Here is a 20,962-nt window from a genome sequence, read left to right on the forward strand (position 1 = left end):
CACGTGTGTGCGCACGCAGTGTGTCCATCCACACATGTGCCCAGGCTGCCGACACACACACACACACACATACACACACACATCTCACCAGTCTGCTGCCTCCAGCCCTTTGCTGCCTTCCCACAGCCTGGCCAGAGGGATCTAGGCCTACCCTCTCCCTGGTGACCTTCCCCGAGGTGTGGGAGGAAGAGTGGGAGACTTGGCTGTCCGGATCCACCCTGCCCCTCTCCTGCCTGGTGATTATCTTCCCCCGGGTGTGGGGGGTGCCCAAGGCCTGGCTTCAGGCCCCGGGAGAGGAGGGGGAGGGCCGGAAAGGAGCTGTGTGGGACAGCTGCAGGAAGAGACCAGGCTGGCTCACATTTGGGAATCAGGATGCCTGGACCTGTCCCTCCCCTCCTCTGCCTCCTGGCTGGCTTTCTCCAGAAGGAATCGGTAAGGTGCTCTCAGATCTCAGGAGGACCCCAAGAGTTCTCTAGGGAGAGGATGTGGGTTTGTCTGTGGGAGTGGTTGCTGGGCAGGAGACACAGCCCTTGTGGTACTTTTTTTGCTGAATGGAGAGGCTTGGGCTGGGGAGGCTGCATCTTGTCTGTTAGAACCTTTCTACCCCCCTGGAGCTCCCTCTTCTGTCAGCACGGCTGGCGGTGGGGGGCGGGGGGTGGTGGTGGCTGGCAGGCGTGCTTTCTACGGCCAGGGACCTTCTCCAGGACTGTCCGTAGGACTAGCTATGGAGTCTGTGCTGTCCCCCACAGGCCCCTATTGTGGCGACTCTCAAGCAGGGTCTCAACGTCCCCCCCCTCCCATTACCTACAACCACGTCTTGACACATCGCTTCTCTTAGATTCTGAATTAGGATGTTTCCACCTCACTTCTCCCCTTTGCTGCTGCTGATTGAGACTCTGCGAGAAAGAGCAAAGAAAGAGGTGCCCCAGGTGAGGTGGATGGGGGAAGGGACAAGGGTTGGCCCTTTCTTGGGGCCTTCTCCTTTAACGTCAGTTTCCCCAGTTGCTCTCTGCACCCCCCCGCCCCGCCCTTTGAAAGAGCACATGCATGAATGTACACACGCGTGCGTGCGTGCGCGCACACACACACACACACACACACACACACACACGGCCTGGAAAATCTGATGAGTCTGCAGTGCTCAGTTTCCAGGCCCCTATCCAGAGGCTGGGTGGGTGGCTCTGAGGTTTGGGGCTGGGTGGAGTGGGGGAAGGGCAGGCAGCCCCTGGCTCTGAATTGAACCAGTGGGAGGCTGAGTGGGTTTCTCTGCGGGCCTGCCACCCCTCCCCCCCCCCCCCCCCCAGGCTGGGGCTGGCCCCTGAGAGCCTGGCTCCCAAGAAGCAGCCTTGCCCTTCACTTTTCATACCTGCCTGTTTTCTGCGTATTCCCCCTCCCCACTTCCTGAGTTAGCGGCCAACTCCTGGGCTCCTTTCCCGGGGGCGGGGAGGGGGGGGTGCCCAAAGCCATTTCTTCCCCTTCTGTTCTGCCTCCCCCTCCCCTCGCCACCATCAGCTGTCTTGAGGTGGGGACACATGGGTAAGCAGTTCCTGGTGAGTAGCTGGCCTTAGGCTGGAACGAAGCAGGCCTGCTTCTAGGCCAAGTGCCAGGGAAGGTCCCCTTGCCTGCAGCCTGCTGGGGGCTGGGGGGCGGGCAGAAGCTGGGGTGGGCACCACTGATCTATGTGGACAAGGGACTTAAGTAAGCAAACGTCCTAGGGACTTAAATAGCTCCTCAGAGAGCTCTGAGCTGAGAGGACCCTAATCCGGGGGGTTGGGAGCAGGACTGGCCTTCTTGGACCGGGCTCTTCCCCTCTCTGGAGACCAGCTTCCTCATCTGGGCAGTGGGGGTGTGGGAACAGATGGGTCCCAGGGGCCAGGTGGGCTCTTCTAGATCTATAATCGCTGTGACTCAGGGCCTTTAGGATGTGTTCCTGTGCCTCTGTCCACAAGGGCATGGTGCCACGTGGGTGCACAGAAGGGGACACACACCCACAGCTGTGGTCCATCCGTTCCACAGCAACACACCCACGCGATGTAACCGGGACCCTCCTTCCCCTCCGCCGACTGGACAAACACTCTATCCATCTGCCACGTATTGATAGGGTCGGCAGAACCACACTCCTCTCTGGGGTCGGGGAGTGGGGAGCCAGCTGCCTTTGCTATGTGTGCCCACTCGAGAGGCCATCCCTTGCCTTGGTCTTTCCCGAGACCCCTCTGGAAGGTCAACTGCTGGAGGAGGGGTGGAGGCGGGGAAGGCAGAAGGAGAGACGGGCTTGTCTGCAGCCCACGGGGTGCAATGCCCTTCTACTTTCTGGGCCCCGGGGTCGCTCTCCCCTCGTTGAATCTTGCCAAGGCTGGGTGGGCAGAGGGGTTAGGGTCCGGACTGAGAGGCACCTCCTTGGTCTTTGGCTGCCTGCCACCTGCCATCTCGCTGAAACTCGGCCTTCCCACCCTTGCCCGCCTGCCCGTCCGCATCCGCCCGTCAGTCAGCCAGCCAGCCAGCCAGCCAGCCAGTGGGGCAAGGGGAGGGTTGGGGGGACTGGCTCCACCCCTGCTGCCTCTTAACTTTCCTTTACAGACATCGGGATGAGGCCCTCAATCCTGTTTGCTGTCTTCCTCTGGCTCCGGGGTTTCTTGGTCCAGGTGAGGTGGGCACAGGGGCAGGCAGGCAGCTGGGGAGCTGTTCTCCAGGGCCCGTCCAGGCTCCCACCTCTCTGTGGGGCCCCACAGCTGGTCTGCATTAGGCAGAGCAGAGGCTGTTCCTTCCCAGCCGCTGGCTCAGAGGACAGAAAGAACAAACCGCTTCTGCCTGCGTGGGGCTGCCTCCTGAACTTGGGGTGTGCCTGTGGGTGATGCCCTTTTGTCCCTGTCTGGGGGAGTGCCAGACAAGAGGACAGCCTTCTCTCTGATCTCGGCCCTGTCCCCTGCTGGCTTCCACGGATCCCAGAGCCCTCTGCCCATCTCCTCCCCCCTCCTCCCTCCTTCCTATAGGGACATGAGTGTCACACTCTGGCAAGGAGCCCAGACGGAGAGAGTGGAGGTAGGTGTCTTCAGTGGGGGGAAGGAGGTCTGGGAGGTAGGAGGGAGTGGGGGTGCAGGGTTGGTTTCTCCATGCCAGGCCTTGCCTCTGCTCTGGCCCTTTTTTTTTCTTTGCCTTTCCTCCTTCTTTAGGGGAGAAAGGGTATCGGGAGACTCTGAATGCACCCCTTTTCCCCAGGACCGCCTCTGAAAGTGAACGTCAGCAGCCAGGGGCGGCCTACTAGCCTCTTCCTGAGCTGGGGAGCCCCAGGGCCAGACAAGTTCAGCCATGCCCTCCGCCTCACCCACCTGAGTCCCCTGGGCTCTCCAGAAGGGCCGCAGCTCCAGGCCCACACCAACGCATCCAGCTTTGAGTTCCGGGACCTGGTGCCAGGAAGTCGCTACCTGCTGGAAGTGACTGCCCTGGGACCCTGTGGGCAGAATACCACCATCATCCTCACTGTCCGCACTGGTGCGTGGGGGCGAGTAGTGTGCAGGCATTGCAAGGGATCCGAGCAGGAGGTATCTGTCCTGCAGGGTTGGCACAGGGCAGGGTAGCCAAGGAGGGCAACGTCTCTGAGGACCATGCCTGGTACCGTGACCCATTTAGAAGCATTTGAGGCACAGGGATGATGCCCCTTTGGCCCTGAACTTGGCACGTCTCTCTACCCCTGTTGCAGCCCCATCACCTGTCTGCAACCTGCAACTCCGTAGCCCTGGGAGCCCGTCCAGCCTCGAGGCCTCGTGGGGCGCTGCCCCTGGGGGGCAGGATGGCTACCAACTTCTCCTCTACCACCTAGAATCCCAGACAGTGGCACGTAACATCTCCCTGCCGCCGGGCAGCCTGGCCTGCAATTTTAGCAACCTCCTACCAGGTAGCGAGTATGTTCTGGAGGTTACCACCTGGGCTGGCAACCTCCAGGCGAACACCAGCGCCCACCAGTGGACAGGTAAGGCAGACACCTGGCAAAGGCCCAGACCAGGCGGTTGGTGTGGGACGTGGTGGGGGGGGGGCAGCCCAGAGCCTCCTAGGGAACCCTGCCCCAACATAGCTGGGCTTCTAGTCTTCCTTGCTGCCAGGGCTGGTGCCGGGATCCCACGCCAGGGCTCTTTCTCAAGCCTGACTTTGCTCTCTCCATCCCCCTTCCAGCCCCCGTGTCTCCCCACCAGCTGGTGCTGCACGCTCTGGGCACCCGTGCCCTGCGAGCCTCCTGGAACAGCTCTGAGGGGGCAGCCTGGTTCCACCTCATGCTCACAAACCTCTTGGGCGGCACCAGCCTGACTGCGGTAGTCAGACGGGGAGCCTCCAATCACACCTTCCTTCACCTCTCTCCGGGCACCCGCTACGAGCTGACGCTCAGTGCTGTTGCCGGGCCCCAACAGGCAGCGGGGCCCAATGTCACCGAGTGGACCTGTGAGTGCTTGGGGTGGGGGTGGGGGGCCAGGGGGTTACAGCGGAGGCTCCTCGGCTCTTCTGTGGCTGAGTGGGTGGGATATACGTGGCGGAGGCCGGGGTTCCTTTGGAATCCTGTGGGGAAGGGATGAGGCACGGAGGGAGCGCGCCACCTGTTGGCTGGTGGCAGGTGCCCACCTGAAGAGGTGATGGCGGTGTAGTGGTCACCCCTCGAAGCCTTCGTGTGCCAGCCACAGATGATCTCATTTAGTCCTCAGACCAGCCCCACGCAGTCATGTCATCCCCAGTGTATGGTAGAGGGAGCCGAGGTTCAGAGACAGGAGGGACCCAAGGTCAAGCAGCTTGTGAGTGACCAGGCCAACCTGAGCCCGGGCTGGGTGCCTGCAGAGCCCATGTTGACGTTGCCATGTTTTTGCTCAGAGAAGCACTGTCGTGCATGGGCTACGGGTGGAGGAGCCAGACTGCCTGGGTTCTGAATTTCATCTCTGCCTCTCACTGGCTGTGGGTCTCTGGACAAGTTACTTACCTTCTCCGTGTCTCAATTTCCGTTTCTTTAAACGTGGCTGGTGACAGTAGCACCCTCTTCGCAGCGTTGTGGGGAGTAGACGTGAGATACTGCGCGTAGGGTACTGCTGGCATCTATGCGCTTGGTACTTGATACGTTATTATTTCTGTTATTGTTGTCCGTGGCCCGATCCCAGAATTCACCCAGAACGTGGCAAACGGTGGCTGCTGGCCTCTGGATGAGACGTGGTCTAGTGTTGGAGGAAGAAGCTAGTGTGAGGAGGGTAGGATCTTTCTTATCCACCGTTTAGGTCTTTCTGCATATGTTTTCTCCTTTTACCCATAGATCCTTCTGCACCCTTGGACCTGGTGGTCATTCCCCTGCCCTCGGAGCTCTGGGCAAGCTGGAAGGCAGGGTCTGGTGCCCGGGATGGCTACCTGCTCAGGCTAAGTGGGCAGGTGGAGAAGACCATCACACTGGGTCCCGGAGTCCTCAATGCCACATTCCCAGGGCCCCTGCCTGCTGGACCCTACACTCTGGAGCTGAGGGTCCTGGCCGGGCCCTATGATGCCTGGGCCCGGGCCAGTGCCTGGCTGAATGGTGAGTCTGGGCTGATGGGGAACAGGATGAGGCCCTGCCCAGGGGCACCTGCCTTGAGTGGCAGCTGGGTTCTCACTCCCCAGAATTTGCATCCTCTGCAGATTCTGCTGCCCAGCCCAGACAAAGCAATGGGACCACACTGCAGCTGGATGGGTTGGGGGCCACCAGGCAGCCCAGGAGGCGGGCACTGCTCTACACTGAGGGAACCCCAAGCCTCCTCGGAAACATCTCCGTGCCACCTGCTTCCACGCAGGTCGCTTTGCGTGAGCTGGGGCCTGGGGCCAACTACCAGGTGGACATTGTCTCGTCTCTGGGAAACACTACCCAGAGCCCCACAAGCCATACAAGTGAGTGTCAGCCACTGTCCCCTGACCCTGCGGAGCGGGGGCGGGGGAGGCCTTGCCCTGGGGAGGGAAATCTGGGTAGAGGGGAGGCTCAGAAGAGCTGGGAAAGGGCTTCACGGGGCCACAGACGCAGTATGGCCCCCTTACCAAACTGTCCCTCTCTTCAGAGCTCCTGGCACCACAGTCACTGGATGTCACTGGCAGGGGCAGCCCCTCTGACCTGACCATTGGTTGGGCCCCAGCACCAGGGTGGCAAGAAGGCTACAGGGTCACCTGGCATCCGGAGGGCAGCCAGAGGTCACCAGACAGTCTTATTGACTTGGGACCAGACAATTCCAGCCTGACTCTGAGGGGTCTAGTGCCCGGCTCCTGCTACACTGTGTCAGTGTGGACCTGGGCAGGGAACCTCAGCTCCCCCATCCAAAGGACCCGTGCCTGCACCCGTGAGTTCCCTGGCTTCAGCCTCTGGGAGGCCAGCCCAGGACAGTGGGGGTGGGGGCCCAGCTTCCCTTACTGTCCGCTCTTCTGCGTGCCTCCTCTTGACTTAGACGGTCCCGTGTCCATCCAAGGTGGACCTTTCAGGAATCTATTGGCAAGCATTTTCCACCTCCTACCATTTGGGCGGCCATCCGCCCATCTATCCATCTATTCAACACACATTTAATGAATGCTTCCCATTTTTTAGGTATGGGACTAGGTGCTGAGGCTAAACATTATGAACAAGACAGTCTAGGAATATTGACAAGTAAACAGAGGCTATATAAATATATGTATAAATACATATATGTGCATACACATATATAATGTGTATTATTTTACAGATCATATAAAAAACATAAATGTATGATGGGAATATGTACAACGTATTTCAAATCACATGCAATTGTGTTCTTATAGGTTAAAATTGATGACTAATGGGAAGTTTATGTGGTTCGGTCTAATCTTGTAGGACTTACAGAAGGGAAGCCTGCTTAGGGAATCAGGGAAGGCTTCCTGAAGGAGGAGGAGAAGGAGAGTGAACTGAGAAGCTTGTAGTCTGAGTCGGACAGAGAGGGGCTTTATGGAGAGGCTAAGCATGCACCAAGGCCCTCAGGAGAGAGAGGAAGAGGGAGGAGGAGAGGGGAGAGGGAGAGACAGAGACAGAGAAGGAGAGAGAGAGAGAATGAGCTTGCAGGCACTGAAGGTCAGCAGATGAGCTGGAGACCAGGACCCAAAGGGTTAAACATTTAGGTGGGTCCTGAGCCTTGTGGGGACCCTGTGAGCCAGACATCACACTGTCAAGGAGCTGACCGTGTGGGGAGGGAGCTGGATTTGTAAGCTGGCAGTGTTTGGGGCTCTCTTGGTGCCCAGGGGAAGGGGAGGCAGGGAAGACAAGGGCAGGGGGTTTGCGTCATTCCAAATCTATTTCTTCCTTGACCTTGCAGTCCCTGCTCCTCCTGCCAGCTTGAGCCTGGGCCTTGCCACCCAGCCTCCTGCCCTGACCGCCTCCTGGAGTCCCCCGCCTGGGGGCAGGGATGGCTTCCAGCTGCGGCTTTACCGCCTGAGGCCCCTGACTCTGGAAAGCAAGGAAGCTCTGGCTCCCGAGACTCAGAACTTCTCCTGGACCCAGCTGCCCCCAGGCACCGCGTTCCTGGTTCAGCTGGCCACCTTGAGGGGCCCAGATGAGAGCAGCAGCACCAATGCCACCGGCTGGATGCGTGAGTGCCCCCTGCACACCCCTTCCTTCCTGGCCACCCTTGCTGGTTGGATTCCCCAGCGGGGCGAGGGGGGCTGCGTGCTCCCCTTGACCTCTTCATCATCTGTGCGCAGGCAGCTGGGTTGACTGTGGTTGATCCCTGATCTCTAGGCACCAGGACATCCTTAACTGGGAATCCCCAGGGATCCTGGAAGGTGGGCAGAACCCAGGGGCTTGCTCTTGTACAGTGGCTGGGCCGTGCCACTCTCCAGGCTCTCATATGGCCAGTGCGGGAGTGGGGAGCAGTGGGGAAGGGACCCAGGACCCAGCCTCGAGCTCCCCCTGGGCTGGGAGTGTTTGAAAGCGACAGCAGTGACTCGTGTTCACTGGGCCGTTTGCTAAGTGTTCTCCCCACGTTCTCTCATTTCCTCCTCATGACAACCAGCCTAGGAGGTGGCTACTATGGCTCTGCCCATTTCACAGATCAGGAAACTGAGGCGCAGATAAGCAAAGTGACTTGTCCTGGGTTCCTCAGCCCTAAGTGGGGAGTCGGGATTCCATTTCTGACACTGTGACCCAGAGTCTGTGCTCCTAGCCACACGCTAACCTCCAGAGAGGAGCGGGGGAGGGTGCCGGTGCTGGACAGGGTCACGCAGTTACTGAAGCATGGGACACACTGAGCAGCACACAGCGGAGCTCTCTCCTTCTCCCGTGGAGCCTCCACAGCCATAGACCTGGGTTTGGAAGCTCCCTCTCACACCGGCCTCGTTCCTTCTGCCTTCTCTGAGTGCTGCATTCTTGCTAGAGCCAAAGTATAGCTGCTGTCACCCCTTCCCCCACCCTCAGAATCATCCTTCTCCAGGGTGGTGACTCCCCCACCCCCTGCTCTGTCCTCCTGATTCCTCCCAGGGGCCACGTGACCTCAGACAGGTCTGAGAGGAAGCTGGAAAGAGCACCGGCCTAGGAGGCAGGAGACCTGGGTTTTAGCTATGGCCCAGTTCCTAGAGCAAACGTTGTCTCTCTGTGAGCCTCAGTTTCCCCATTTGCAGAGGAGGTGTTGGCTGGGTGACTGGGCCAGGCTTATGTGGCTCCAGGGCCTGGGCTCCAGCTGAGGGTGAAGGGGGGCAGCTTGGGCCCCCAGACTTTGCCTGTCCTTGAGAACCTGCCCAGTCACTCAGGGGGTCTTGCAAAGCTGTTTGGGTATAGGGGCTGGTGCTGCCCCATCCAGCCCTGCCTCCGAGAGGCCTGGCTGCTTTGGGAGGGGAAGGGGTTAATGTGTTCATGCAGTACTGTTTGAGCCGGCCCTGCTGTCGGCTTGAGCTGGTGCTTCCCGGCCTGGGAAGGATGGAGGGACACAGGAGGGAGGAGGGAGCCAGAGATGTGGTTTGCATTCTTTTCTTCTGTATTCGTTTGTCCGGGCTGCCATAACACAGCACCACAGGCTGGGGGCTTAAACAGCAGAAATTTATTGTCTCACAGTTCCAGAGGCTGGAGATCCGAGCTCAATGAGTTGGCAAGATTGAGGACGGCAGTTTCTGTCCCAGGCCCCTGTCCTTGGTTTGCAGACGGCCCCCTTCTCCCTGTGTCTTCACACAGTCTTCCCTCCGTGCGTGTCTGTGTCCAGATTTCCTCTTCTTATGAGGACCCCGGTCGTAGTGGATTAGGGTTCCATCCTCATGACGTCACTTAATTACCCCTTTGAAGATCTTATGCCCCCAAACAGTCGTATTCTGGGGGTTAGGACCTCAACATGAATTTCGGGGGGACATAGTTTGGCCCACAGCACCTCTCTTCTTCTCCACCTTCCCATATCTTGCTCTCCCCACAGCCCCCCTCTCCCCTCCTCTGGTGAACGTGACCACTGAAGGTCCCACCCAGCTCCGGGCATCCTGGGTGCATGCTCCCGGGGCGCGAGACGGCTACCAGGTGACTCTGTACCAGGCGGGTGCCCAGGCAAGCGCCAGCACCGTGGGACCCGAGGTGGACAGCACAAGCTTCTCAGCTCTGACCCCAGGCACTCAGTACGAGGTGGAGATCATGTCGCAGGCTGGGCCTCTCGGCACCGCAGCGGCCAATGTCTCTGGCTGGACCTGTGAGTCGCGGCTGGGAAAGGCAATGAGGGGAGGAGAGGCGGGCAGGGCTGCCTCTGAGACCCCTGGATTCTTTTCTTAGCCGCCACTCTAGTCCCATCTCCCAAATTCCGCACCCGAGGGCCTTGCCTGGAGCCAGCGAGCTTGCGGCCTCACGCACCCCACGCAGCTTGGTTCACCGGCTCTCTTTCCCTCCACAGCCCCGCTCGTGCCCAATGAGCTGTTGGTGTCGATGCAGGCGGGCAGTGCCGTAATCAACCTGGCTTGGGCCGGTGGCCCCCTGGGGCAGGGGGTGTGCCATGCCCAACTCTCAGAGGCCGGCCACCTCTCCTGGGAGCAGCCCCTGGCTCTCGGCCAAGCCCTCCTCGTTCTAAGGGACCTCACACCTGGACGCCATCTGTCCCTGTCAGTGCTGTGCCAGGCGGGGCCACTCCAGGCGTCCACTCACCCCGTCGTGCTGCCTATTGGTATGTTGGCGTGTGTCGGGGGAGGAGGAGCGGGAGGCTCCAGTCCGGGCTGCGACGCTGTCCATTCTATTCAGAGCCACCTACTCCCCTCCGGTGGGGGCTTACCCACCCCTTCCCCGGGGATATGCTTCCTGTGCTTCTCCAGATGGGCAGTGATGCCCAAAGGAGAAGTTGTTTCTCTGTGTGGCCAGGGCCTCTTCCTGTGAACATAAACGCCCAGTCCCTTTGTACCTGCTGATTCTGACAGCTGCCGCCCCAGGTGCCAGCCTCTTGGGGTGCACCGACCCCCACACAGCGCAGAACCTTTGCTTCCCACAGAGCCTGGCCCCGTGGAGGATGTGCAGTGCCAGCCCGAGGCCACTCGCCTGGCCCTGCACTGGATGATGCCCTCGGGGGATGTGGACACCTGTCTGGTGGTGGCAGAACATCTGGCTGCGGGAGGGCATGCTCACATCGTCTTCCAGGCTAACACCTCCGGGGATGCCCTCCTGTTGCCCGGCCTGCTGCCCGCTGCTTCCTATCGCATCAGTCTCACCGTGCTGGGCCGGAATGGTCTGTGGAGTCGTGTGGTCACCCTGCTGTGCGCCACTTCTGCAGAGGGTAAGCCCTTTCCACCGTCTCTGGAGCCCCCTCCGCTCCCTTAGCCTTCCTCCAACATCACCGCTGGGGTTCTCACTGCCGTGGCCCTCACTGCCGGGGACTCTCCCTGTCCCCCAACTCCCAAGCCTTCCTCTGGCCCTGATCCAGATACCATAGTATGGAGCCTCACCGCCGGCACCCCGACCCAGGGGTCTCCTGGTTCTTATTTAGTTGCACCCATCAGGCACTGGTTGCCAGGCACCGTAAGAGGTGCTGGGGATGTGACAGCATGGCCCCTGCCCTTGGCCACTGGCACCTAGTTAGGACCTCACTCTTCTCCTCTCCATCCCCAGGCTGGCGCCCCCCGGACTTAGCTGCAGCCCCCCAGCTGGAGCCTGAGGCGGGGATGGGAGTGATGATCACACGGGGTATGTTTGGCCAGGACGATGGGCAGATCCAGTGGTACGGCATCATTGCTACCACCAACATGTCACGTGAGTCCTGGGCCAGGAGGGGATGGGAGACCCTGGCTATTGCCTGGCATGGGATGGGGGTGGGGGGGGGAGGGTCCAGATATGGACTGCTAAGGTGAAATGCCTGTGGCTGGCATGAGTGCTGGAGTAGGAAGAGAGACCCAGAACATTCTTAAAGATAGGGCTGATGTTGTGCTATGCATGGTGGGAACATGCTAGAGAAACAGGGTAGCCGCTTTGTGGGCAGGGAGAGAGGCTTCAGCCTCACTGCTGCCCTTGCGCTGCCCCTTTCTTGTTCCTCTGTAGTGGTGCGGCCTCCCCAGGAAGCCATCAACCACACGTGGTATGACCACTACTATGGAGGACAGGACTCCTACCTGGCCATCCTGCTCCCCAACCCCTTCTACCCAGGGCCCTGGGCTGTGCCGAGATCCTGGATGGTGCCTATGGGTACAGAGGACTGTGGCCAGACCCAGGAGATCTGTAACGGGCAACTCAAGCCAGGTTCCCAGTATCGGTGAGGGCTAAGACTGAGGGGGCGGGGGCTTTTAACTTCCACTGATGGGTTGTTTGCACATTCCCTCTGCAAAAGATCTGGACTGACTTACGAAGAGAAAGCATTTGTTGGCCCACAAATGGGTCCACAGAGTTATTTCGACTGGGCTCCCTGGTAGGCAAGGCAAAAAGGAAAACACCCATCTGTTACATGGTTCTTTTTTTTAGGAAAAAAAGGGGGGGGTGGATTCTGTTTCAGCTTTCCAAGGATGTTTAGGTACCTATGTTAGGGCTTCTTGCTGTGGGAAGGGAAGATTGAGAAGAAGTCAGGGGTAGCTTGTTCAGGTAGCGTGACACATAACCTCTTAACAGGTGTGGAGAGAGGCTCTCGCTCTCTGAGTGTCTATTGTTAATGACTCAGTGTCTCGGGAGGGGCTTTGCCCTCTTTGTTTGCCCCTCCAGAACAGAAGGTCCTGTTTCTCTGCCCCAGGTTCAGTGTCGTGGCCTTTACCAGATACAGCCCTCCTGAGACCGTTATCTCCTTCTCAGCCTTCTCAGGTAGGGTGGACACCTGGCTAGGGTTCCAGCTGGGCCCCGGGGCAGGGGAAGAGTGCTGGGACCCCCTGTTCTGGGCTCGTCCCCAACCGGCAACGGGTAGGATTGAGCTTGGATTCCAGGGAGGGCACGTCCTGCCCAGCAGAGCTGGGAGACCCAGAGCCAATGCTGAAGGTACTGCTAGCACCTGACTTGGCCTGGGTGGGCTGGGGGGGGGGGCGAGGCATTAATGAAAGGGGTTGTCACTGCCCGCGATCACACTACCTTCCTGCACTGCCCCACTCTGTGCTGTCGCTCCCAGGCCACTGGGATTCTAGAACAGCACTGTCCAATAGAAACATAAGGCAAGTCACAAGGGTGAACCACATATGTAAGTTAATATTCCCTAGTAGCTGTGTTAAACAGGTAAAAATAAAACAGGTGAAATTAGTTTTAGGAACATTTTATTTAAACTAAGCTATCAATATTATCATATCAACATGTGATCAATTAAAAAAATTCTTAATGAGGTATTTTACATTCTTTTCTTTATTACTAAGTCTTCGAAATTCTATGTGTATTTCATGCTCATAGCAAAGCTTAATTTGGAGTAGCCATATTTCAAGCACTCCATGGCCCCATGTGGCTAGTGGCTACCATATTGGACAGTGTAGTTCTAGAAGGTCCAGGAAGCCAGGTCCCTACCCTCTTCTTTTCTTTGAGGGTGTCAGGGAGGGGAGTAGAGCCTTTGGGGCAAGCTCAGAAGCCCGGGGCAGGGAGAGCTTGCTGGGCATTTTCAGTCCCCATGCAGGATGGTCCCCCTGGCAGCCATTTCTGGCCTCGGGTGGTATTTGGGACTTCTGAGGGGGGTTGTCACTGTGCGCTCCTCCCAGAGGCTCTCAAGTCCGGTCACCACAGAACAGTGGGACAAGGCTACTCTACTCTACTCTCCCTTTGCACTTCATAGAGCCCAGGGCCAGTGTCTCCAGGGTAGCCGTGTCCCTCCCAGCGGCAGTGGGCATCATGATGGGCTGTGTCCTCACAATCTGTGCCCTGCTGGGCCTGCTGTACTGGAGGAGGGTGAAGGGACAGAGGTGAGTAAGAGCGAAGGCTGGGGGCCAGCATGGCTGGGGGAGGAATGGCTTCTTCCCCAAGAAGCTCCCCGTGCCCCTGCCCCGTTGGGCTCCCTCCCACACGCCTCTTCATCCTTTGCAGGGCAGAGAAGAGTCGGTTTTCCCAAGAGCTGACAGCTTACAACCTGCGGTGAGGGCACTTTCCCATGTCTCCTCGTGGTGTGCTGGGCAGTGTGGCCATGCCTGGCACGGGTCATGGTGGCATCGCCCAGTCTCCCCAGCAGCCTGCGCCTCCGGGACTCCCTTGTCCGTCACCTCACAGCTCTGTCACACCTTCACGAGGCCTTTTCTCCAACCCTAGAGCTCATGTGGCTCCTCTCTGCCCGTTCAGCCTCCTCCCCCTCCTCCCAATTCACCTACTCCAGTCCTCACCTTACCCCTGACAACTGGGCGATATCAGGCCGAATCTCTTTCTTTCCCCGGTGATGTTAGATCTGTAATTCTCTCCTCTGGTCCCTCCTGTGCTCCCCTACACCGACTTCATGTCGAACCCACATCGGTGAGCATCGACTATGCACAGAAGCCCTCCTCAGAACCGGTGATGGTGGCAGGGGCTGAAAGCCTCGTGTGTGCCTTCACATGTAGATCCTGTCTGCTCTGCCCTCCTCCGTCTTTCCCCTTGTCTGTCTTTCTGCACTGGGGGCTGGCGGCCCAGGCTGTGCATCTGCGTGTGCGGAAAAATGCGTGCCGGCTCCATTCCAGGGGGTGTTCCAACTATCCACTGAGCTCAGGGCAGGACCCTACTGTGGGCCCACTCCCTCCCTCTTCCACCAGGCGGACCCATCGGCCAATCCCTATCCAAAGCTTCCGGCAGAGTTTTGAGGCCAAGAGTGCGCACGCTCACCAGGCTTTCTTTCAGGAGTTCGAGGTAAGGCCTCTGCTGCCCTCGGGCTCGGAGCAGAGAGGACCTGGGCCATCTAGGTTGGGCTGGGCCTGCCCTGAAGTCTGGGGGGAGCTCCCAGCCGTGCACACCCCACCCCTGTCCCTCCCCTGGTGTGGGGAGAGATGGGTCCACTTCAGAAAGCAGCGCCTGGCCCGATCTCTGCAGGAGCTGAAGGAGGTGGGCAAGGAGCAGCCCAGGCTGGAGGCGGAGCACCCCGCCAATGCCACCAAGAACCGTTACCCGCACGTGCTACCCTGTGAGTGCCGGCGAGCAGATGGCCGGGGCTGGGCCTGGACGGGGGTGGGGGGCGGTGGGGGGTGCTCCCTATGCCCGGGCACTGCACACACAGTTTTTCCCTCTGCAGATGATCACTCCCGGGTCAGGCTGACTCAGCTGGAGGGAGAGCCCCACTCCGACTACATCAATGCCAACTTCATCCCGGTGAGGGCCACCTTCAGAGCTGGCTGTGGGTGTGTCCGTTCGGGAGACTGGCTGCTTTGCAGGACACACTGTCCTACCCTGGCTGTAGCAGTCGTCCATGAAGATCACCAGCTTGTGTTCCTTTAGGTCGACCTGGCACGTATTTATTGAGGGCCTACTGTGTGCCAGGCACTGTGCTGGGCCTGTCGGAGTCAGAGCTGGCTACCTGTATTCTTGCCTTCAAAGCAGCACACTGTGTGTGTGTGTGTGTGTGTGTGTGTGTGTGACAGGCACACATGCGCTGCCTGTGTGTGTCACATCTACCACTCAGTGTGACGAGTGCTGTATTAAGGGGAGAAGAGTGGTATTCAGAGAACATGAAAGAAGGAGAAATTCAGTCCACTCGAGGAGTCAAGAAAGGCTTCCTGGAGGAGGGGACGTGTAATCTCTTGAAGGATGAGTAGAATTTTGATAAAAGACGAAAGAGGGGAAAGGTTGGAAAGAACAGCCAGAGAACAGCTGGGTGCACACGCACAGACAGCGTGGGGCTGGGGTGCCGGGTTGGGGGAGGTGAGACAGCACAGGTAGATTGGGCCCGGATGAAGGAGGGGCTTGATTGTTAAGCTAAGGGCTTTGGATTTTACTTGCTGGGCCATGGGAGCTGCGGAAGATTTTTGAGCATGGGAGAAACGTGGAGTTTGGTTTCAGAAGGGGGTTGGTGAACAGGTTGGACTGGGGAGACTATTTCTGTCACATTAGTACCTTCTTACTCTCATGTGGGCTTTTCTTGCCCCTTCAAGGTGGCGCTGGGGTGCTGGTGGTGTCTCTGAAGCCACCCCTCCTGGTTTGGATTCTTGGCGCACACATGTGGTCATGTGCACACGTGTAGGCACACTCTCCTCCCTCCTGGAAATCTCACACGGGACATTTACTGCTGTGTGCCCGGTGGGGCCTGGGGGACTGAGGTGTCACCAATTAACATGCTCCTGTCTTCTGCACTCCCCAGGGCTACAGCCACCCGCAGGAATTTATTGCCACCCAGGGCCCTCTCAAGAAAACTCTGGAGGACTTCTGGCGGCTTGTGTGGGAGCAGCAGGTCCGCATCATTGTCATGCTGACCGTGGGCATGGAGAATGGGAGGGTGAGCATGCCTTGCAGTTTCCTAGAGTGGCCACGGGGTGGCGCATGTTCTCCTTACAGGAGTTCTCCCCTTGCCATCTTAGGTCTGGGAAGGTGGGTGAGGTCTGAGAGAGGCCAATCAGTCCTGGAGGTTGGTAGGGGTCCCTAAGGCCACCCAGAATGGGAGGCAGTTAGAGGGACCAGGTACTCAAGCTCCCCGGTTGACTCCGTTTCCTCTGACCTCTGCTGTTTCTTTCTCCCCCCCCCCCTTTTTTTTAAGTTCTTATTTATTTATTTTGAGAGAATGAAAGCACAAGTTGGGGAGGGGCAGACAGAGAGAGGGAGAGAGAATTCCAAGCAGGCTCAGCACTGTGAGCGCGGAGCCCAATGTGGGGCTTGAACCCATGAACTGTGAGATCATGACCTGAGCCAAAATCAAGAGTCTGGTGCTTAACTGACCGAGCCACCCAAGCGCCCCTCACCTCTGCTGTATCTCATTATTTCCACTTGCTCTTGTTCTAGGCAGAGGGGGGCAAAGGCGTTGGGGGGGAAAGAATGGGGTACAGACTGTCTCAGGATGGGCGTTCTGCATCCTTTCTTTCAACAAGCCTGGTGGATGGATGTCTCTTCTGTGCCTGCTCAATGCAGAGCCCAGGGACAGAGAGAGCACCTGCTGAGTTTGTCCTCCAGCTGAAGCAGTGAGGCAAGGCCAGGCAGCCCTAAATAAAGGCATCCAATTTTGTAAAGGAGCCCAACAGCTGCCTTGAAGTCTTAAGGGTCATATGGGAGGTGTGGGGGTGATGGTGCTGGAGGCCAGCCAGAACAGAGAAGCTTCTGGATGAGGTAGCCGGGGACTCGGGTTTGTACAGAGAGCAGAATTTCAACAGGGTGGCAGAGACCAGAAAGATGACTGTGTGTGTGTGTGTGTGGCGGGGGGGGGGGGGGGGGGTGGAGTTGGTCCGGATAAACCAGGGGTGGCAGTAATGAGGCTGGGCCCACAGCCACCCCACACCCTTGCTCTGACCCTCTGGCCCTAGGTGCTGTGTGAGCATTACTGGCCAGCAGACCCTACCCCTGTCACCCATGGTCACATCACCATCCACCTGCTGGCTGAGGAGCCCGAGGAAGAGTGGACCAAGCGGGAATTGCAGCTGCAGCATGTGTGTGCCCCAGGGGACACGGCAGGGTGGGGCGGGCATTCGAGCTGAGACTCTGAGAAGGTTGCCTCACCTCCTGCGTCCCCTGGCCTCCTTCCTTCTGAGAATCGCAAGCACTCAGCCCCTGCCTGTCCAGGGAAGTTGGTTAGGGAGGGGGTAGGGAGGCACAGGGAAGGTTAAAGTGTTATCCGAAGCGACGCAGTGCGTCAAAGGTGGAACAGGGTGAGGCGACGGTTTCTGCCCTGCCCTCCCCTGCCCTGCACTCAGTTCGGGGCTCCCTGCTTCACCCCTCACCCCTTGTGCCCATCAGCCTTGCCAGGCTGTGACCTCCTGGGGCAGGAGAGCCAGGGACTGGCCTCACCCCTCTGCCTGGGCATCCCCTATAGGCCGACGCTACTCAGGAGGCTGGAGAACGAAGGGGTCAAGGGAAGCATGCGATCTGAGGGGCAGGTTTAGCTGTCACCCCGCTGAGGGTGGAGGTATCAGTCGCCCTGCCCTCAGGGATCTGGTGAAGAAAGCCGAAGGGCTGAGGCCAGGGAGCCCTGCTCTCGTCCCTTCCCGTTCCCAGATTACCCAGCAGCAGCAGCGGAGGGTGAAGCAGCTGCAATTCACCACCTGGCCTGACCACAGCGTCCCTGAGGCCCCCGACTCCCTGCTCTCCTTCGTGGAACTGGTACGGGAGCAGGCCCGGGCCACCCAGGGCACCGGCCCCATCCTGGTGCACTGCAGGTGAGGGCAGGTGGGCGGGCCTGAGGGGAGGCAGGGGAGGCGGGGCTCTGGGACCTCGGGCAGGGCTCAGCCCAGGGCTGTCCCCACAGCGCGGGCGTGGGCCGCACGGGCACCTTCGTGGCCCTGTCAAGGCTGCTGCAGCAGCTGGAGGAGGAGCAGGCGGTAGACGTGTTCAACGCTGTGTATGCGCTGCGGCTGTACCGGCCCCTCATGATCCAGACCCCGGTGAGGGCTCGGCAGGCTGGGCGGGGCAGCCAGGGTCCTGAAGGAGTGGGCGGGAGGTGGGTTGTGGGGGGCGGGGGGAGGGGGGGGGAGGGGGAGGCCACATTGAGTCTGGAGGGGCCAAGGAAAGGAACTCTGGGGGGACACTGAGGACCTGGGGGGCGGGGCTCTACCGTGTCGCCATCCTATCTGGGCTTCTGTTTCCCTTTCTGTCAAAGGGGAGGTGGGGCAGGCCTCTGGCGGCTTTGATGCTGTGCGACAGCGACAGCGTGGGCAAGGTCCCAAATGGCCCACCCCCCCGTCAGTCACCCCAGCCCTGTCTTGCCGGTTGGGCCCTTGGAAAATCTCCCTGCTGGGCCATACTGCCTTAGCAGACTGACTCCTCCTCCTCCTGTCAGACCCAATACATCTTCCTGCACAGTTGCCTCCTGAACAAGATTCTGGAAGCGCCCTCTGACACCCCTGAGTGAGTTGCAGCTCCCCTGGGGCCCTTGTGGGGTGGGGGCACGGGTTCCCTGTGCCCTCCCACCAACAGGCCCCTGATCCTATCCATGGGCAGAGCTGAGAAGACCAGAAGCGGGAGCTGGGGAACCCCGAGTGCCTCCTCCCCTCTCCGCCCCTCCCCCAGGTCCCAGCCCATCTCCGTGATGAACTTCGCAGAGGCCTGTGCCAAGAGGGCGGCCAATGCCAACGCCGGCTTCTTGAAAGAGTACAAGGTGTGTTTCAGACCAGGGGGTGGGTGACAGCTGAGGGGGCTATCCTTGCCCAGACAGCACTTTCTGTGGGTTCCGTCCCGCGGAGCGCCCTAAGCGCATCTCCTTCGCCCCCGCAGCTCCTGCTCCAGGCCATCAAGGACGAGGCTGACTCTTCCGCGCCCCCTCCTGGCCATAAGCAAGACAGCACGGTCGCCTGTGAGTGCCCGCGGACTGTGGGTGGGCGGGCGGCCCCCGGGGCCCCGGGAAGAGGGCCTCAGGCAGCCTCACCCTCGCCATCTTCCCTCAGATGATTCTTCTCAAGTGCGGTTTTCTCCGGTGGAGGAAAGTCCCCCTAACGAGATGCTCGAAGCCTGGCTTTTCCCTGTGAGATGATGCCCTATTACTTGCCCTCTCTGATCATTTGCGCTTATTAAGCTGGAGCTGGGGTCTCTGGGGGCCCTAGAGCTGTGGTGAGCAGGGGGCACCCTCAGTCCCTGGGAGCCAATGAGTTGTGCTCTGCAGGGTGGGCCTTCTGGACATGACCACGTTGTGCTGACTGGCCCTGCAGGACCCGAGGAGTTCTGGGAGCTGGTGTGGGAGCATAGGGCCCATGTGCTGGTCTCCCTGTGCCCACCTGACACCTGGGAGAAGGTGAGGGGGGCAGAAAGACCCCTAACCCTAACCCTAACCTAAGGGTTAGGAGACACAAGGAAGGCCTTCGGCATCAGATGGCAGTCAGGGTGGAAGCCTCGGGAGCTGGGACAGGGGTGGGGGGTGGAGGTCGTGGTGTGGCGGGCCTGTGGGCAGGGTGTGTGGGCAGAGAGCTCGGGAAGCCTCCTGAGCAGCCCTGACTTGGTCCCGGCGACAGGCGTTCTGGCCGACGGAGAAGCAGCCCGTTGTCACAGACATGGTGACAGTGCACTGGGTGGCTGAGAGCAGCACAGCGGGCTGGCCCTGTACCCTCCTGAGGGTCACACATGTAGGTGCTGGGGCCGCAGGGTGTGGGGTGGTGGGTTCTGTGGAGGAGTCCTGTGCTGTTTTCCTCTTCTCCTCCCTGGCACCAGTGCCACTGCCTTTGTCCCCAGGGGGAGAGCAGGAAGGAGAGGCAGGTGCAGAGGCTGCTGTTTCCGTGCTGGGAGCCAGGGAGTGAGCTCCCTGCCACCACCCTGTTACCCTTCTTGGCCGCCGTGGGCCGGTGCTGCTCTCGGGACACGATGAAGCCAGGCACACTGCTGAGCCACTCCAGGTGCTGCGGGACAAAAGCCTGGGGGGTGTGGGTGCCAGGATCCCCTCACTGCCTCTCCAGCAGGGCCTCACATCTATCCCACTGAGCCCTGCTTGGGTCACGGGTCAAAAGGACACGGTCTACACAGTCTCCCAGTGCTCCTGTCTCCTTACTCTGCCTGGGTATCTTCTGGGAATATGACATCTTTTAGGAATATACCCCCTCCCTGCTTGGGCCCAAGCTGGCTGGCTCACCAGGCACCCGGTGTCCCCTTCCCAGTCCCCAGGCCCACGTTGGGTTTCCCCATATACCTGGATACCCCAGCTTTCTCTGCACCGCCCCCTCCCCCCCCCCCTCCCATGCCCTATCTAACTCAAGGTCAATTGCAGCAAGGGTGTGGCTCAGCTGGGCACCTTCCTGGCCATGGACCAGCTGCTGCAGCAGGCGGGGGCTGAGTGCACCGTGGACATCTTTAATGTGGCCTTGCAGCAGTCACAGGCCTGTGGCCTCATGACCCCAACGCTGGTGAGAGGCCACCAGGGCTTAGTTGTGGGAGGGAGTGAGGAAGGGGGTAGGGAAGGTTCTAGGAGCCATCTCTAGGCAGCACTCTCTGGGGAGTCACCAGGTGGTGCTGGGGACCACGATGCTCCCAGATGGAACCCTAAGGGTTAGGAGACACAAGGGAGGCCTTCGGCATCAGATTTGGGCAGTCAGGGTGACGCTCCTTACCCCGACGTCTGCCACCAGGAGCAGTACATATACCTCTACGACTGTCTGAACAGAGTGCTCACGGACGGGCTGCCTTGAGTCAGCACTGGTGGCTGTGCTGTGCGGGAGCAGAAGAGGTCTGTGCCCTGTTGGTCAGTGCCAATCAGCCTCAGCAAGCCCGCTGGGGCCTGGTTTCACTGGGAGGGCCTCCTGCACGCTGGACCCTGTGCCGTGAAGGGGGAGAGGTGAGCAATAAAGAATGTGCTCAACCTGAGACTGAGTGTGTTCCGTCCGTCCACCCTCCAAGGAGGAAAGAAATGGCCTCAAAGACTTGCCCGACACGGGGCCCAGTGCAAGGGCCGGGTGGGCAACCATGAGCAGGGGTCTGGCTGAAGTGGCTGCCCCACAGCCTGCATGCCGTGGCTTTTCCCGGGGAGCAGCCCCGATGCCCCACCCTCCAGTTTTCCAGTTGCCTCAG

At 59.6% G+C, this 20,962-nt stretch overlaps 1 protein-coding gene across 3 annotated transcripts; it reads left to right on the forward strand.

The window, feature by feature from the left end:
• Positions 1-313: 313 nt before the first annotated feature.
• On the forward strand, positions 314-20,758 carry LOC102952733 (receptor-type tyrosine-protein phosphatase V-like). Of its 3 annotated transcripts, none has more exons than XM_042976403.1 (35): positions 314-432; positions 839-929; positions 2,578-2,642; positions 2,991-3,039; positions 3,217-3,489; positions 3,698-3,967; positions 4,168-4,431; positions 5,282-5,536; positions 5,638-5,883; positions 6,048-6,323; positions 7,305-7,577; positions 9,384-9,647; positions 9,846-10,112; positions 10,431-10,712; positions 11,045-11,185; positions 11,471-11,681; positions 12,150-12,217; positions 13,161-13,287; positions 13,409-13,456; positions 14,101-14,194; positions 14,375-14,465; positions 14,574-14,650; positions 15,636-15,770; positions 16,786-16,908; positions 17,474-17,634; positions 17,724-17,859; positions 18,255-18,322; positions 18,416-18,572; positions 18,689-18,767; positions 18,859-18,935; positions 19,074-19,202; positions 19,420-19,530; positions 19,637-19,797; positions 20,166-20,301; positions 20,524-20,758. In XM_042976403.1, the coding sequence occupies exons 3-35, from the start codon at positions 2,586-2,588 to the stop codon at positions 20,581-20,583; spliced, it is 5,166 nt and encodes a 1,721-aa protein (XP_042832337.1). In that variant the 5' UTR covers positions 314-432; positions 839-929; positions 2,578-2,585; the 3' UTR covers positions 20,584-20,758. The 3 variants fall into 3 exon arrangements, with proteins under 3 accessions (XP_042832337.1, XP_042832339.1, XP_042832338.1); XM_042976405.1 differs by having other exon boundaries at positions 18,485-18,572; XM_042976404.1 differs by having other exon boundaries at positions 15,636-15,725.
• Positions 20,759-20,962: the final 204 nt, after the last annotated feature.

This window comes from Panthera tigris, chromosome F3 (assembly GCF_018350195.1).
Source record: "Panthera tigris isolate Pti1 chromosome F3, P.tigris_Pti1_mat1.1, whole genome shotgun sequence".
Taxonomy (NCBI): domain Eukaryota; kingdom Metazoa; phylum Chordata; class Mammalia; order Carnivora; family Felidae; genus Panthera; species Panthera tigris.